General features: G+C 42.0%; 1 protein-coding gene, 1 long non-coding RNA gene and 1 other non-coding gene across 3 annotated transcripts; 2 read left to right on the top strand and 1 right to left on the bottom strand.

Moving 5' to 3' along the window:
• Positions 1-1,498: 1,498 nt before the first annotated feature.
• On the bottom strand, positions 1,499-3,315 carry LOC138191011 (uncharacterized). The gene is made up of 3 exons (XR_011177232.1): positions 3,224-3,315; positions 2,508-2,613; positions 1,499-2,235 (listed from the first exon to the last, which is right to left on the bottom strand). It is a non-coding gene; the product is annotated as an uncharacterized lncRNA (long non-coding RNA).
• A 4,708-nt stretch (positions 3,316-8,023) lies between these two features.
• Positions 8,024-16,823, top strand: Karybeta3 (karyopherin beta 3). Its single transcript, XM_046627507.2, has 14 exons — positions 8,024-8,185; positions 9,088-9,237; positions 9,699-9,925; positions 10,012-10,108; positions 10,392-10,957; positions 11,292-11,400; positions 11,486-11,785; positions 12,078-12,260; positions 12,344-12,470; positions 12,570-12,935; positions 13,009-13,262; positions 13,397-13,917; positions 13,990-14,209; positions 14,307-16,823. The coding sequence occupies exons 1-14, from the start codon at positions 8,051-8,053 to the stop codon at positions 14,400-14,402; spliced, it is 3,351 nt and encodes a 1,116-aa protein (XP_046483463.1). The 5' UTR covers positions 8,024-8,050; the 3' UTR covers positions 14,403-16,823.
• On the top strand, positions 10,139-10,268 carry LOC124220750 (small Cajal body-specific RNA 8). Its single transcript, XR_006883666.1, has one exon. It is a non-coding gene; the product is annotated as a small Cajal body-specific RNA 8 (non-coding RNA).
• Positions 16,824-17,471: the final 648 nt, after the last annotated feature.

Raw genomic sequence — 17,471 nt, forward strand, 5'->3', positions numbered from 1 at the left:
TTTTGGCTGTAACTTTTGACGCGTTGATCGCAGCGTATTGGGACTGGGCACAATCGATTTCACTCGCAAAATTACGTCGAAATAGTGCATGAAAGAATTTATTCCAGCACTTTTCAAAATCGCGAAAATTTTCGCCAAAAATACAAAGGGGTTAGCCTTAGTTTTCCTTCATTTTTAAAGCCGAAAATTTTTGGTCTCAAATTCGATTTGAACGACCCTTACCTGACAGATCAGACCCCCAGGAACTCAGAAAACGCAGCGAAAAGAGCGTAGGATCAACAGGCGAGAAATGGCGAGCGAAAAAGCACCTGCTGAAAAATGTCGAAATCACAGGTTCTCGTTTTTTGGCTGTAACTTTTGACGCGTTGATCGCAGCGTATTGGGACTGGGCCCAATCGATTTCACTCGCCAAATTACGTCGAAATAGTGCATGAAAGAATTTATTCCAGCACTTTTCAAAATCGCGAAAATTTTCGCCAAAAATACAAAGGGGCTAGCCTTACTTTTCCTTCATTTTTGAAGCCGAAAATTTTTGGTCTCAAATTCGATTTGAACGACCCTTACCTGACAGATCGGACCCCCAGGAACTCAGAAAACGCAGCGAAAAGAGCGTAGGATCAACAGGTGAGAAATGGCGAGCGAAAAAGCACCTGCTGAAAAATGTCGAAATCACAGGTTCTCGTTTTTCGGCTGTAACTTTTGACGCGTTGATCGCAGCGTATTGGGACTGGGCCCAATCGATTTCACTCGCAAAATTACGTCGAAATAGTGCATGAAAGAATTTATTCCAGCACTTTTCAAAATCGCGAAAATTTTCGCCAAAAATACAAAGGGGTTAGCCTTAGTTTTCCTTCATTTTTGAAGCCGAAAATTTTTGGTCTCAAATTCGATTTGAACGACCCTTACCTGACAGATCGGACCCCCAGGAACTCAGAAAACGCAGCGAAAAGAGCGTAGGATCAACAGGTGAGAAATGGCGAGCGAAAAAGCACCTGCTGAAAAATGTCGAAATCACAGGTTCTCGTTTTTTGGCTGTAACTTTTGACGCGTTGATCGCAGCGTATTGGGACTGGGCCCAATCGATTTCTCTCGCAAAATTACGTCGGAATAGTGCGCCAAAGAATTCATTCAAGCACTTTTTAGAATGGCGAAAATTTTCGCCAAAAATACATAGGGGTTAGTCTTACCATTGGATGAAGAATATAAAGATAGTTGCCCTCATGGGCTTTGATGTGACAACCGAAAATTGCTCCGTGAGAGGTTCCAATGGTAGAGTTGAGAATTGATTGCAGAACATCAGAGAGTTTCCGATTCCGACATGATGCCGGCTGCATTCACGTTCTGAGTAACACAGTTTCCGCAATGGTGAGCCCATGCCAGTACTTGGCCTGAGGGTACTTACCGACATGTCGGCGATACAAGAAATTAATCATGAGAATAAATATCATTCAAAATTCGTAGCAAAACAGTGATTTAATCAGAGTATAGGTACCCGAGAGAAGAATGTGTACACAGATCTTGAATAAAAATAGATCAGATGTAATAATGATGCAGAGACCAAAAAGTATAAATGTATATGCGGTCTATGTACGACAGTGATATATATGATTCATTTATGGTTAATACGTGATGCAAACTATAAATTTTATAATTTTATAGGAAACATACTAGATTATCTACTATAATCGGCCATACTATGACAATAAAAAAATTGTTCGTTTTGATATGGGATTCAATTCGACACGCAGTCTATATATTACGTAACATTGCTATTCAGAATTAGGAGTAGGAATAGGAGTGGGATCAGGAGTAGGAGTAGGATCAGGAGTAGGTTCAAGAGTGAGAGTAGGAATAGGAGTAGGATCAGGAGTAGGATAGGGTAGGGTAGGGTAGGGTAGGCCACTGTACCACCCCACTTCTACACCTGCCCCTACTACTGTTACTACTACTCCTACTCTAACTCCTATAACTTCCACTCCTACTTCTGCTACTCCTACTACACCTACTCTAACTCCTACAACTCCTACTCCTACTCCTACTACTCCTACAACTCCTACTCCTGCCTACCACCCCCTACCACCTCCTACTCCCTTCGACCACGTCCGTCGTTCTCGTTTACCTAGTCCTCCGCCTCGTCGTTATCGACCTCTTCCACCGCCTTCTACTCCTTCTCCAACCATCTTCAATCATCGCCAACCACCTCCAACGACCACCGCTAACCACCACGGGTTATACCTCGAATCCCAATAAATATTTTCAGTATTATAACACATCAAAAATATTGTGTAAGGATTAATATCATTTTTTCATTTACACATTTTACCAACAAGATTATGAGAAAATTATAAAAAATCATATAGAAATTTTATTAGCGCATTGATAGCTACTGAATTTAAGCTTGCGAATAATGAATCGAAATAATTTATTGTAAACATGACAAGTTTAAAAAATTTCAGGTATAATACAATTACAATTGCCATTGAATATTACAAAAATGTTAAACTCACCGAGCACAAATCCTCGTCCTCCTCCTCGTCCACCTTCAACCAACTCCAACCACCGCCAACCACCTCCAACGACCACCGCTAACCACCTCGGGTTATACCTCGAATACTAATAAATATTCTCAGTATTAGAACAAATCAAAAATATTGTGTAAGGATGAATATAATTTTTTCATTGACACATTTTACCAAGATCATGAGAAGATTATAAAAAATTATAGAAATTTTAATAGCGCATTAACAGCTACTGAATTTGGGCTAATGCGAAAAATGTATCGAAATAATGTATATCATAAAAATGTTATACTCACTGGGCACAAATAGTAACATAACGTTTTGTTGATTTCCATGAAAATATTTGATTATAATGATTTATTTTGTACTATTATCGTATACAAATGGTTAAAAACTGAAAGCAATCAATAATTATATAGCTAAATATTTAAGTAACACCGAAAAAAGGTCAACAATAAAATCAGATAATGGAGAAAAAATATCTTTCATGTCGGTTCAAAGCGGAAACCGGGTTCTTGAAATGCTACTATATAAAAGATCGGGAAAAGTACACATATTTTTTTTTTTTTAAATCAATCATACTTTAATTTTTAAGCGAAACGTTGATTGTCGGTTATTTTTTTTTAATGGGAGATAACTAACGAAGCGTTTTAAAATTTCGAGTGTATTTTAACTCAGATTTGGTTAGTACAAGAAAAACTTACTAATCATCAATTTTCGGAAAATGGCGAAGTTATTAGCTGACCATTGAAGCGCCTCGCCGCTGGAATCTCGAATTGGCATGAAAGATGGAGTGCGTAATTTTTAGCTGAAATGGAAAATCTAAAATTATTTTGAATTGACATATATTTTTGTCATCAATGAACTAAAAAACTCAGAAAAAACGTTAAATCACATTCATTTTCGTTCAGTATTTTCTTAGTAAATATCGTTACTTTTCAAGTTTGAGCTCGACGATTAATATGATATTACGGTTTTTTTTGGGTTATTTTGGTACATCGATAATAGAATGGTACGCAAATGAATAATAACTATATAGTTTTAAAACACTCGCTCGCTAAAACTCGCTCGGGGTCGGATGCCTAGTGTAACTGGTTTTTGTGCTCGGGCACTCGCTTACTCGTTGTCAATGTTTTACCAGATGCCATAGTTGTAGGAGAGACTGGGGCACGATGACCCCCCAAAAAATTCTGGTATTTGCTTCACAGTATACAGACTGAACACTGTCTTTGCGCATGTGACGCAAATCGAATCTGCCAGTAAGAATTTTTCTATATAGTGCTACAAATCACGTTTACACATGCATGTAAGTATAACGAATTGTGATTTTATGACAATAAATTTTGTCAAAAAATACCATAGTACAATCAGCTAAGTGCTCTCAGATTTTAAACACGACGCACAGCAATTTTAGCTGTAATTGATCGACGTTATTGTCATGTATTCCTACGTATACAATGCCAACCACTCACCAATTGCAATTTGTTGATCCTGGTCGTTCGGTTTTTTTTTCGGATTCAAAATGTTATCTGAAGCATGCATATTGGTTTGATAGTACAAAACATGACACTTCCAATAACCGAATTTGTAAACTTGAAAATTAGTCCAGAAGGTCAAAAGTCACCAGGTCAAGGACCTGGATAGCCAGAACTACGGAGCGCTTGTTCTGGAAGTCGAGTTTCACCAGCTAGTGGACCTTGAGCGCAGAAACTACAGAGTGCTTATCCTGGAAGTCAAGTTTCACCAGGTAGCGGACCTGGAGCGCAGAAACTACGGAGCGCTTGTCCCTGAAGTCGAGTTTTACCAGGTAGCGGACCTTGAGCGCAGAAACTACGGAATGCTTGTCCTGGAAGTCAAGTTTCACCGGGTAGCGGACCTGGAGCGCAGAAACTACGGAGCGCTTGTCTCTGAAGTCGAGTTTTACCAGGTAGCGGACCTGGAGCGCAGTAACTACGGAGCGCTTGTCCTGGAAATCGAGTTTCACCAGATAGTGGACCTGGAGCGTAGGAACCACGGAGCGCTTGTCCCTGAAGTCCAGTTTCACCAGGTAGCGGACCTGGAGCGCAGGAACCACGGAGCGCATCTTGACATTGAATTCGGTTGAGTGGGCAACTTCATCCTGTTAATTTTGTGTTACAATTTTGTGTTACAGTGATGCGCGCGCATCTTGAAATTTCACTCTCATCAGTTTTTCATAACGCGCCTAAAGAAGTATAACTTCAAAAATTATAGAAATTTTATTAGCGCATTGATAGCTTCTGAATTTGGGCTTACGCGAAAAATAGATCGATATAATTTATTGTAAGCATGACAACTTTAAAAAATTTTAGATAAAATATAATTACAATTGCCATTAAATATTAGAAAAATGTTTTACCCACCGTACAAAAATCCTCGATCTCCTTGTCTACCTCGTCCTCCTCCCCCTCGTCCACCTCGATCACCCTCAACCGCCCACAACCACCGCCAACCATCTCTAACGATCACCACTAACCACCTTGGGTTACGAGTAGACACCGAATCTTAATAAATATTTTCTGTAAAAATTAGAACACATCACAAATATTGTGTAACGATTAAAATAATTTTTTCATTGACACATTTTACCAACAAGATTATGAGAAAATTATAAAAAATCATATAGAAATTTTATTAGCGCATTGATAGCTACTGAATTTAAGCTTGCGAATAATGAATCGAAATAATTTATTGTAAACATGACAAGTTTAAAAAATTTCAGGTATAATACAATTACAATTGCCATTGAATATTACAAAAATGTTAAACTCACCGAGCACAAATCCTCGTCCTCCTTCTCGTCCACCTTCAACCAACTCCAACCACCGCCAACCACCTCCAACGACCACCGCTAACCACCACGGGTTATACCTCGAATATTAATAAACATTTGCAGTATTAGAACACATCAAAAATATTGTGTAAGGATTAATATTATTTTTTTACTGACACATTTTACCAAGAAGATTGACAAAATTATTAAAAATTATAAAAATATTATCAGCACAATGATAGCTACTGAATTTGGGCTTGTGCGAAAAATGAATTGAAATAATATATTGTAAACATGACGAGTTGAAAAAATTCTAGATAGAATATAGTCACAATTGCCATTAAATATTATAAAAATGTTATACTTACCGGGTAGAAATTCTCGTCCTCCTCATCCGCCTTGTTCACCTCGTTTTCCTCGTCCTCCGAGAGTCGCGTTTCACCAGGTAGTGGACCTGGAGCGCGGAAATACGGAGCGCTTATCCTGAAAGTTGCGTTCCACCAGGTAGCGGACCTGGAGCGTAGAAACTACGGAGCGCTTGTCCTGGAACTTGAGGTGCACCGGGTAGTGGACCTTGAGCTCAGAAACTACGGAGCGCTTGTCCCTGAAGTCGAGTTTCACCAGGTAGTGGACCTGGAGCGCCGAAAGTATGGAGCGTTAGTCCCAGAAATCAAGTTCTATCAGGTAGCGGACCTGTAGCGCCGAAACGACGGAGCGCTCGTCTTAAAAGTCGAGTTTCACCAGGTAGCGAACCTGGAGCGCAGGAACCACGGAGTGCTTGTCCTGAAAGTCGCTTTCCACCAGGTAGCGGACGTGGAGCGTAGAAACTATGTAGCGCTTGTCCTGGAACTTGAGGTGCACCAGGTAGTGGACCGTGAGCTCAGAAACTACGGAGCGCTTGTCCCTGAAGTCGAGTTTCACCAGGTAGCGGACCTGGAGCGCCGAAACTACGGAGCGTTAGTCCTAGAAATCAAGTTTCACCAGGTAGCGGACCTGTAGCGCCGAAACTACGGAGCGCTCGTCTTAAAAGTCGAGTTTGACCAGGTAGCGAACCTGGAGCGCAGGAACCACGGAGCGCTTGTCCTGAAAGTCGCGTTCCACCAGGTAGCGGACCTGGAGCGTAGAAACTACGGAGCACTTGTCCTGGAACTCGAGGCGCACGAGGAAGCGGACCCGAAGCGCAGGATCCCGGAGGTAGAGAACCCGGTACCCGAAATCTGCGGAACGCGATTTTCATACGTCCGCTCTACTGCGCGGTTGTTTCCAGACTGAGGAATTCGACTAGCTGATTACTGTAGATCGATGACGTCAAGAGAAAAAAAATTTTAGGAGACGTCACTTTCTGAAAATCCGATCATCCAAACTATGGTTTTGAACTTTAATACCATGTATGATGTATGATGTATGATGCATGATATGACGAGATTTATCATGATTTTAGTTTACACATTACAGACAAGAAATACGCACGTTATCTTTCCTGCCGATTCAAGCGGCTAGGTCCTTCGATGGTCAGCCGTTGACTAAAGACATATATTCTTCAGTTACGGGTCTGCTAATAACGCTGTCGTTCTACGATAGTTGGATGATAAAAATTTTTGCTCGTACCCTTCACATGTGTGTTAAAATACACTCGAAGTCTAAAGAAACTTCGTTCTTCCTCTCCCTGTCAAAAAAAAAAAATCGCCGACAATCACCTCTTTAGGTCTTGAAATCAGGATACTGCGTTAAATACTGTCTCATATACGGAGCATCCATTTCATCTCGATCAAAATTAGCGCATCCGTGATGTATTACAGTTACTCCGATTTTTTTTCTATACGAACACTTCTTGAAACAATTCTGCTTCTCTACCCAACGTAGATACTTCACTCGCGACTAGCTAAATCAGCGTTTCTATTCTACGTCTACGAAAATTCAAGATCGAGAGAGCAAATGAAAAGTTGTTGGAATAATTATGAATATTGATGTTATGGAATATATCGAGCGTGTGTCGCATAGAAACCCATTTCGAAATTAATAACTCCTCTATTTTCATATTATAGCCGTATTATTGTAGATAATAAAGTTTGTCTGCTGGAAAATTATAAAATATATAGTATGCATCACGTATTAATCGTAATACATATCAATATCTTACATGGACCGCACATACTTATAGCATACTTTTCGGTCTCTGCATCATTATTACATCTGATCTATTCTGATTTATGATCTATGTATACATTCTTCTCTCGAGTACCTATACTTTAACTGAATCACTGTTTTGCTACGAATTTTGGAAGAAATTTATTCTCATTATTAATTCCTTGTATCGCCAACAAGTTGGTAAGTACACACAGGCTAAGTACTGGCTTGGGCTTAAACACCAAATACCATTACGGCAACTGTATATTCTTCAGTCAACGGAACATCTCAGGGAGCGCAAGCGCATGACGATTTTCATTTGTCACACCAAAGCCCATAATAGCAACTGTTTTTATATTCTTCACTCAACGTCCAACACAATCCGATCGTCTTTGTCCTGAGTATGGAAAAGGCACCCAGTGAATTTCAAGAGACCCTAAATTTTGAACTTCATAGCCCATCCAACTAGAATCCCCGAAGTGTCATCTGGAGGAATTCTGGCCATACCATGGTGATCGGGTAGGTGGCGTTACAGATCGCGTTCTCGGTTAGTTCTCCGCGATGAGCTGGGGAATTTTCCGACGTGGTATTAGCGGCAAGTCGGTGTCGCCGCATGACGATCGACTCGGAGGTGCTTGCGCAGCAATTCATTCGTTCGGCGGTGACAATGGCGGCAGACCTCGAGCAGTTCCAACAGCTTTTAAACACACTCCTAAGCACCGACAACGATGTCCGGACGCAAGCCGAGGTACGTAATGGCGTCCATTATTTCCCCTTTGCGAAGCCGACGTCCCAGTTCGACCGGGACACGTCGTTGCTTTTGAAATACAAGCGATACAACGCAGCTGCAAGCCCGTCGGCAACGTGTTTGTCACGAAAGAAAAGCTAACATGCGGTCGTCTCGCAAGTCCCCGTCGCTCTTTTTTGGCCCCAACGCCGCCGCCTCGGGCACGTCTCGCAACACCCTCGCCGCGTCTACTTATATTTAATGACTCTTCGAGGCCTGACAGGTGGCCCGGTTTTCGCTTAAAGGTCAAAATGGTGGTGCGTGCCGCGCGGCCCGCCAAACCGCTCCTACTCACGGCCATGGCCACGCCGCATGCCATCCTCCATGCCGCCGTATCCCTTAAGCCCCGATTCCAATTTCCCAATAAGCGCATCATCGGCGTTCAAGATCACCGACGCGCAATTCATTGCCCGAGCCACGCGCTTCGCGCGATTTGGCACAGTCACGCACCCTGAGTCTATATATACGTACATGTCGCGAGATACTCGCGCGCCTCGCGCATCCACCTCACTACTCATCGCAATTCCCGAATTCGCCTTCTGTCCACATGATCGGACCGTGTCCCTCGCCCATGACAGACTCACACGATCTTGGTGATACTGCCTATTGATATATGCTATATGTTGCGTGATGGCTTGATAAAAAACTCTTACTCCCTATTCGTATGTGCGTACAGGAACCGCAGAAGGTGCATGGATATGTGTCTGTCAGGAACCATATGTATGCACAACGATATGTGAGGGATAGAAGTCATTTCAATCTTTGATTTTCAACTTGACATGATGCATAGTTTAAAGACAAGACATGATTTGTTTAGCGCAGATCAGTTTATAAGTAACCCCTGTAACCCCTTGTTTTTTTAGGAAGCGTACAACAGCCTGCCAGTGGAGAATAAGGTGACATTCTTGCTTGGCTCGATCTGCAATGCTACACTTGCCGAGGAAATGCGCGCAATGGCTGCAGTCCTACTTCGAAGATTGTTTTCTTCAGAGTTCATGGATTTTTATCCCAAAGTAAGTGAAATATCACTTGGTTTCAATCATCCAAACTATTCAGCAAAGCAAAGCCTCTGACCAACTTCGTCTTGTTGACTAGAAACTAGTTGCCTAATTTTTTCTGCATTGACCATTTGACATTTGCCTAGAATAAGTTTGATAAAAATATCCATGGGCATAAGTGTTGCGTTTGCATCCTCGTTTTAGCTTGCCATGTGGAGTCAGCAGTCATTTTCCATTAATGAGTTTGACAGCGTTACACCCATGGCAGATGAACTTGCTAGTCCAGTCTTTCTCCCATCTGTCGTTTTGACAGCTGGGATAACGAGGCCCTCGTAAGGCGTTTCTGAGAGTTGGCTGCGTGTTTCTCATTGCGTAGTCATAGTTTCGAAACATACACCACCACACGAATATTTCAAATCACTTTGGACCACACATCATGTCGCTGCTACAACAGTCTCAAAAAATTTCTTGTTCAGATTCCACCAGAAGCTCAAATTCAGCTGAAGGAGAGAATCTTACTCTCTGTTCAAACGGAACAAGCTGATACAATCAGACGTAAGGTATGCGAAGTTGCTGCCGAAGTTGCACGAAATCTTATCGATGATGACGGAAACAATCAGTGGCCGGAATTTCTTCAGTTCCTATTCCAGTGTGCCAATGGGCCAGTCCCTGCCCTCAAAGAGAGCGCTCTCCGCATGTTCACGTAAGATTTGTTTTGTTCTAAGTTGAGACGTATTCTGGCACTGAAACAACTGACTATAACTTGAATGTACTATTTTTTTTACTTAGGTCTGTACCTGGTGTTTTCGGAAACCAGCAAGCACATTACTTGGATCTAATAAAGCAGATGTTACAGCAGTCTGTGCTGGATGCAACGAATTACGAAGTGAGTCGCATGTATATAATGCATACATATCGGGAGGAAGATACGTTAGCGGATGTAAAATTGTATCCACTATTCACAATTTCTCCCAAAATTATATCTGCTTTCTGATGACTGTAACTTGTTGAGTGTTAAATTACAGACAGATACGGAGCAAATAAATGATCCATATACAAATACTGATTATTTACAAATGCTTTTCTTACTTTCATTCTATTTTCGTACATGTATATATATTCCAAAGCAAACTTTTTTAACATCGCTTATACTCTACGGGGAAATATAGGTGAGATTTCAAGCAGTCCGGGCGATCGGCGCCTTCATCATGCTGCACGAGAAGGAGACAAACATCCAGAAACATTTCTCAGAGCTGCTGCCAGCAGTGGTCCAGGTCATGGCGCAGTCAGTCGAGAAGCAAGATGATGAATTTTTGATCAAGGTTCTTATCGACCTGGCAGAGTCGACACCAAAGTTCCTGCGACCCCAGCTGGAAAACATTATGGAGATGTGCATGAAAATATTCTCCAACGAAGAGATGGGAGACTCCTGGCGGCAGCTAGCGCTTGAAGTCTTGGTTACACTGGCCGAAACCGCGCCAGCCATGATGCGCAAAGTTGGAGGTAAGTACATCGCCGCTCTGGTGCCGCTCGTTCTCAAGATGATGACCGACCTTGAGGAAGATGAGGAGTGGAGCTTTTCTGATGAGATTATCGAAGAAGACAACGACAGCAATAACGTCGTTGCTGAGAGCGCTTTAGACAGGCTGGCATGTGGCCTTGGCGGCAAGACGATGCTGCCGCAAATTGTACAGAACATTCCAACGATGCTTAGTAACACAGACTGGAAATATAGGTGAGATTTTGTCAATCTTTTTATCTTTGCAATCGATGTACACATCATGTGGAGTCAGCAGCTATGTTCGATTAATGTGTATAGCAGCGTTACACCCATGACAGATAAACCTAGGAGAACGTTATCTTATCCAAGTTCGTCGTTTTGACGACACGGATGTGAAGCTCCTCTTGGGAAGTTTCGATACGCAGACCATGATTCTTTCCGTCATAGCCAGCACTTCGAAACAAACAAAATAACTTGTATTTCAATCGAATAACTTGTACTCGTCATTTTTAAGTATTCAAGCTATGACAAATTTCTTATTTGCAAATCGCTTAATACCGTCTTTCAGACATGCAGCTCTGATGGCCATATCGGCAGTCGGTGAAGGTTGTCATAAGCAGATGGAGGCCATACTGCCGCAGATCATGGATGGGGTTATACAATATCTTCAGGATCCTGTAAGTAATAAGCAGGAATACTTGGAATTGCGATCTCTTCTATCGGGAAATGTGCTATTAATTATCTTCTCTGCATTATTCTTAGCATCCGCGCGTCCGTTACGCTGCTTGCAACGCTGTGGGGCAAATGTCAACTGATTTCGCACCAATTGTTGAAAAAAAGTTTCACGACAAAATAATACCTGGCTTGCTAATGGTGCTAGATGACAATGAGAATCCTCGAGTGCAAGCGCATGCCGGCGCGGCGCTAGTCAACTTCAGTGAAGACTGTCCGAAGAACATCATGACTCCTTATCTTGATGTTATCATGGCAAAGCTCGAATCTATACTCACGGCAAAGTTCCAAGAACTGGTCGAAAAAGGCACGAAGCTTGTTTTAGAACAGGTAAGGAAGAGATTCTTCACAATTTTCTTAATCTCGTCGACTGTCAGCAGAGAGCGAGGCCGAAAAAGTACCTCTTTACAATCCACCGATGAGTTCGCTTCAGATTTGATCGGTCACTTATGAAGAGGATATCAATTCTTTTGGTTGCTGTAAGCGGTTCGTTTTCATGCCTTAGAATTCTGCCGCCACGATCAAACGATACAGTGCAATCCTTGTTTTCTTTTTGCTTTGTACACCTTGGTTCAACGTTTAGTTGATTGTCCCTGATCCGAGATACGATTTCTCCTGGTAGGTTGTGACCACGATCGCTTCGGTTGCCGACACGTGCGAGGAACAGTTTGTGGCTTACTACGACCGGCTGATGCCGTGCCTGAAGTACATTATCCAGAATGCAAATCAACAAGAGCATAAAATGCTCAGGGGAAAGACCATTGAGTGCGTCAGCTTGATCGGCCTGGCGGTTGGACCAGAGAAGGTAGCAATTGGTTTAATTTATTTCGATAATGGAAACTGCATTGCTTGGACCTCGCTTAAAAATCTCAAACTTTCACCATCCAGTTTATCACCGACGCTAGCGAAGTAATGGACATGCTGCTGAAGACACATTCAGAAGGTGAACTTCCAGACGATGATCCTCAGACTAGTTACCTCATTTCCGCATGGGCTCGGATTTGTAAAATTCTTGGTAAGTTTATCATGGCTCGTTTACAAGCCTCAAAATTTTTCTCAAACCGTAAATCGTGTTACTGGTGAAGTTTCTGAACTTGTGTCTTCCTTGCACCAGGCAAACAGTTCGAACAATACTTGCCACTGGTGATGGGTCCGGTCCTCCGTACAGCTGCGATGAAGCCAGAGGTAGCCCTCCTGGACAACGAAGACATGGAGGGCGTTGAGGGAGACTTGGACTGGCAATTCGTTTCCCTTGGGGAGCAGCAGAATTTCGGCATAAAGACCGCGGGTCTAGAGGATAAGGCCTCGGCCTGTGAAATGCTTGTTTGTTACGCCCGCGAATTGAAAGATGGTTTCGCCGATTACGCCGAAGAAGTCGTCAGACTAATGGTCCCCATGCTCAAGTTCTACTTTCATGACGGCGTCAGAACCGCGGCAGCGGAAAGCTTGCCGTGCTTGTTGGACTGCGCCAAAATTAAAGGTGTGTTACCTCGGTCAATCTCGATTCGTTCATCGCTGAGGTTTGTTTCAACTCACTTCGCATCTTGTTTCAGGACCTCAATACCTGGAAGGTATGTGGGCGTACATTTGCCCCGAGTTGCTAAAGGCCATAGATACGGAGCCAGAATCTGAGGTTCTGTTAGAGTTGTTATTCTCCTTAGCAAAGTGTATTGAGACTCTGGGCGCCGGGTGTTTGGGTACGCAACAAATGGCCGAACTCCTCAGGATTCTTGACAAATTATTGAACGAGCACTTTGACAGGGCCGTTGCGAGGCTGGAAAAACGCAAAGATGAAGATTACGACGAGGTACGTTTACGAGGTCTCGATTTCGTTGCTTATTTTTTGCATATTAATTATGGTATAAGTTTTTCAAGAATTCACATCCATTCAAGGTACTGCAGTAATAAATATGTGAAGAGAAATTTGTTTATATTTCATAGATGGTAGAAGAGCAGCTGGCCGATGAGGACAATGAAGACATATACACACTGAGTAAAATCGCTGACATATTACACGCTCTCTTCACAACGCACAAGTCCTCGTTTTTCCCATACTTCGATCAAATTTGTGGTCACTTCGTGAACCTTCTGGCGCCTGAACGTTCATGGCCGGATCATCAGTGGGCCTTGTGCGTTTTCGACGACGTGATAGAGTTCGGCGGATCGGACTGTGCCAAGTATCAAGAGTACTTTCTGCGGCCGATGATACAATATGTCTCCGACAAGTCCGCGGAGGTGAGGCAGGCAGCCGCCTACGGTTGCGGTGTGCTCGGACAGTACGGTGGTGAGGCTTTCGCTCAAGCCTGCGCCGAGGCCTTGCCGAGGCTGATGGAGGTTATCAACGACCCGGAGTCCAGGTCGCCGGAGAACGTCAATCCCACGGAAAACGCGATTTCGGCGGTTACGAAAATACTGAAGTATAACAGCAAGGCGATCAACGTCGACGATATGCTACCTCATTGGTAAGTTTTGTAAGCAGATGTCCCGGGTTTCGCGATGCGTCACGTCGTCCGTTTTTTTTGTGTCACTATCAGGTTGTCGTGGTTGCCGGTCGTGGAAGATGAGGACGAGGCGCCGCATGTATACGGCTACCTCTGCGACCTTATAGAAAGCAATCACCCCGTGGTTCTTGGACCGAACAATGCAAATTTACCTCGACTAATCAGCTTCTTCGCCGAGGCGCTTTTTAAGGATGCGGTGCCGGCCGAAAATCCCGTAATGGCCAGGATTCTCAGTATCGTTAGACAGATCCAGGTGCGCAAATATTCGTTGATATTTCTTTGTTATCGTAATATTTGTCAGGCAGTAGACAGGTAATGAACCCTGTATTGACGCATTGTATTTTTTTCAGAACAACGAGACAATGTTCCAGGCTTGCATAAGCGCCCTGACGACGGACCAGCAGCAGGCTCTCCATGAGGCACTCAGCGGCCAGCCAGCCAACTAGCCCCACTCCCCGTCCTCTTCTTCCTCTTCCATGTTTCGCACCGCCCGAAGACTCCGTTCAACGAATGGAAGTCCTAGTTCGTAAGCGCTCTATGCAGTAAACGGCAAACTTTAGGTAGATAGATTTTACTTTATCTGGATACCGAAATGCGTTTGCCCCGGGTTATGAGGAATTTGCGCAACCCTGAGGAAAACGCATCGGTCGTTTGTTGTTACACACATCATTGGATGACGAATATTTTGCTGCCATACGAATTTCCCCGTTGATTTGTTCTTGTTACTCTCATCTCACACTGAACATTATTCTGTCTCTTTGCGTTTTTACAAATTTGTACCCCCTCTTAATCGATTGTGCGATGTCGAAACGCGGTCTTGTAGAAAAACTACTATCGCAATCACGTCGAAAATGACACTCGTTCGCATCGGTGACGACGGTCGTCTTGCGACGGTGCAAGGGGAAAATAAACGAGCGTTGACGATCGAGGAGAGCCTGTTAGACTGGAGGCCACCGTCGCGGCAAGCATAAGGTGGCGGCACGAGATTGTGATTTAGGTATTTTATATTATTAAATTTAGGTACAATAAATGTTATTTAATGAGATAATGTCGGTAATATTGCACTGGTGAGAAAAAGCTAGACCGGCTTAAGACGCTGATGCTATTTAAATGAAACAGCTAGCGCATGTTGACTTTGGAGCACTTGTCTGACTTTTACTTTACTAAATATGTCGTGCCGTATGTAGATACATTTTAACCCTGGATCCGACGCTCCTTATAGATTTCTTTCTGTCTTTCTCACTCTCCTTTTCTCCTCTTTCTCAAGACAGATGAGATCTTGGGAGTGAATTTCGTCGGAGGTCGTGTTGATTTTGGCACCACGAGCGAATTGATGTATGTTTACACATATTATACGAAGGCAAAGGGTGAGTGATGTGTTACGGGGTCTCAGCATACTTCGTTTCAACCTAATTTGAGAAAAATACCTAATAAGAATTGAAAGATGCTTTAGAATAGCGATCCCAAAGCGTAGCTTTTTTATAACTAATTTTATACGTTATCCTGGAAGAAAATAAAGAAAAAAAGAAAATCACTATTTCCCTAATCATGACTAATTGCGTAGTTAACGATACGTGCATTCGGAAGATGCGTGCACAATTTTCATGCAATTGCCAGTGATCGTCCGATCGTTCTTTTGATGATACAGAAAAAAAATCCCACCAACTTCCCAATTTAAATTCACGATTAACTTGGAAGACAATCGCTATAAAATACAGCGGTACGCATTGCGAGTACATACATTTGTGTAGATTAATTATAAATTTTTTAATCGTGTCCAACCCGTCTAATAGACCTCGGGGTATAATCAGGCTAAAATTGAATATGCGCGCGGCGAGCGGCTCTCGTTAAGTTTGAATGATATGAGCAATGAGTTTTTATTCAAACTGATTTGTAGAGTAAAAGAGACGCACAGCTTGAATGTCGGCAATTGCTCTATCGATTGCGCCACGGAGGTGAAAGACTTTGGAAACGATAAGCGTCTACTAAATACAACAATGTGACATACGTGCGATACGAGCATACAGATTTGTTTCAATTCATTTAATCGGCAATCGCATATACATGCATACTATAGTAGGTCTTGATGAAAAGCTTGATGCAAGAAAATGAAAAACGATGAAAAGGAAATAAAATATAGAGAGAATAGAAAATCGACTGTGAGAATTAAGTGTGACTAACTACATCCCGTTCTCGTTGCTATTTATTTAAACTTATTTACTACACTATTATTATTGTTATTATTATTATTATCTACCATAAATCGTAGCTATTATTACACCGTTAGAATTAATGAGTGTATACTCGAAAAATTTCACCACTGACCGCAGGCGTAGTCAATTGATTCCGATGGAGGTTTTTTTTTCTCCCCAAACGATCGAAGGTATGGAGTAATACTAGAAAATCGTCTGTGTTTCTTTTGCTCCTGTGTCGTTTTTAATATTATTAATAATAAAAAAAAATTCTACCATTATTAAGATTCTTCTGTACATATTGAAGGAATGTACATAAATGTTAAGGAACACATTGAGTGACCAATTGCAATATAACGTATTGCAGGTGTTTGGGATCGATCGTGTTTGCCCATGCAGATTTTAGACAACTAGTTGAGTCTTCGAAATATTGTACTGCTCAGGCAACAATGCCGATTCCTTGTTAGATTTGGACAAATATCTTCTATACACGATGTGTAATGAAAGTTGGAACCGATCGTTTACGTGCGAGTACATCGTAAATAATAAGAGACAGAGAAAGAAAAAAATGAGTTATTAAGAAACCATGATACCGATGGAAAATTATAAATATAATTATTATATAAGAGATTATTTTATAGTTATTATTCACTGAAATAAATCTCAGCTTTATAAAACCATTGTTCTCATTGACACGAATATACTTTTGTTTAACTATATTGTAATTATGCACATTTTCTTGTGCTGTTAAAATTGTATAACGGCTGAATAGTTTTTCATGAAGGAGTTTGGAAATATTGCGAGATTCAACTATGAGATGGATCAATTCTATGACTTTCCATTCAATATTATTTACTGCATTCTTGAACCAACTGGCTCGCTAGGTTTTCGTTCATCAAAGTGCGATCAGATTATCTTTATCTTACGGAGTAAATACACCATCGCTGCTGTGTCAATAATAACTCAACGATAAGTGATTCTAAGGGCCTCTGTATTTTTACCTGATTGTAAAGTCCAAGAAGTACTGACTTATCAAACTTATCCTCAAACGCGTACCTATTTTCCATTCCATGACATATAATCATACGATGTAAACAGTCGAATGGTTGATATCTTGTCACTCGTGAAGCTGTTCCGACGAACTCGTCTTTCTCCCTATTCACAAATTCTATTTGTAGCCACATAGTTGAATGCTTGTTAAGTATTACTCCACTGTAATAATCCTCATATAACGCTGTCTGATATTGTAAACAGTAACAATAACAGCTACATCAATAACGAGATTATAATATTGTTTGTCCAGCAACTTCTTCGCAGGCTGGA

The sequence above is a fragment of the Neodiprion pinetum genome, chromosome 5 (assembly GCF_021155775.2).
Source record: "Neodiprion pinetum isolate iyNeoPine1 chromosome 5, iyNeoPine1.2, whole genome shotgun sequence".
Taxonomy (NCBI): Eukaryota; Metazoa; Arthropoda; class Insecta; order Hymenoptera; family Diprionidae; genus Neodiprion; species Neodiprion pinetum.

Bases quoted from the DNA above. Each gene is read 5' to 3' on its own strand.
- Karybeta3 (XM_046627507.2), top strand. From the start codon at position 8,051: ATGACGATCGACTCGGAGGTGCTTGCGCAGCAATTCATTCGTTCGGCG. The intron at 11,401-11,485 runs GTAAGTAATAAG...CATTATTCTTAG, and splicing joins TACAATATCTTCAGGATCCT to CATCCGCGCGTCCGTTACGC. The intron at 14,210-14,306 runs GTGCGCAAATAT...TATTTTTTTCAG, and splicing joins GTATCGTTAGACAGATCCAG to AACAACGAGACAATGTTCCA.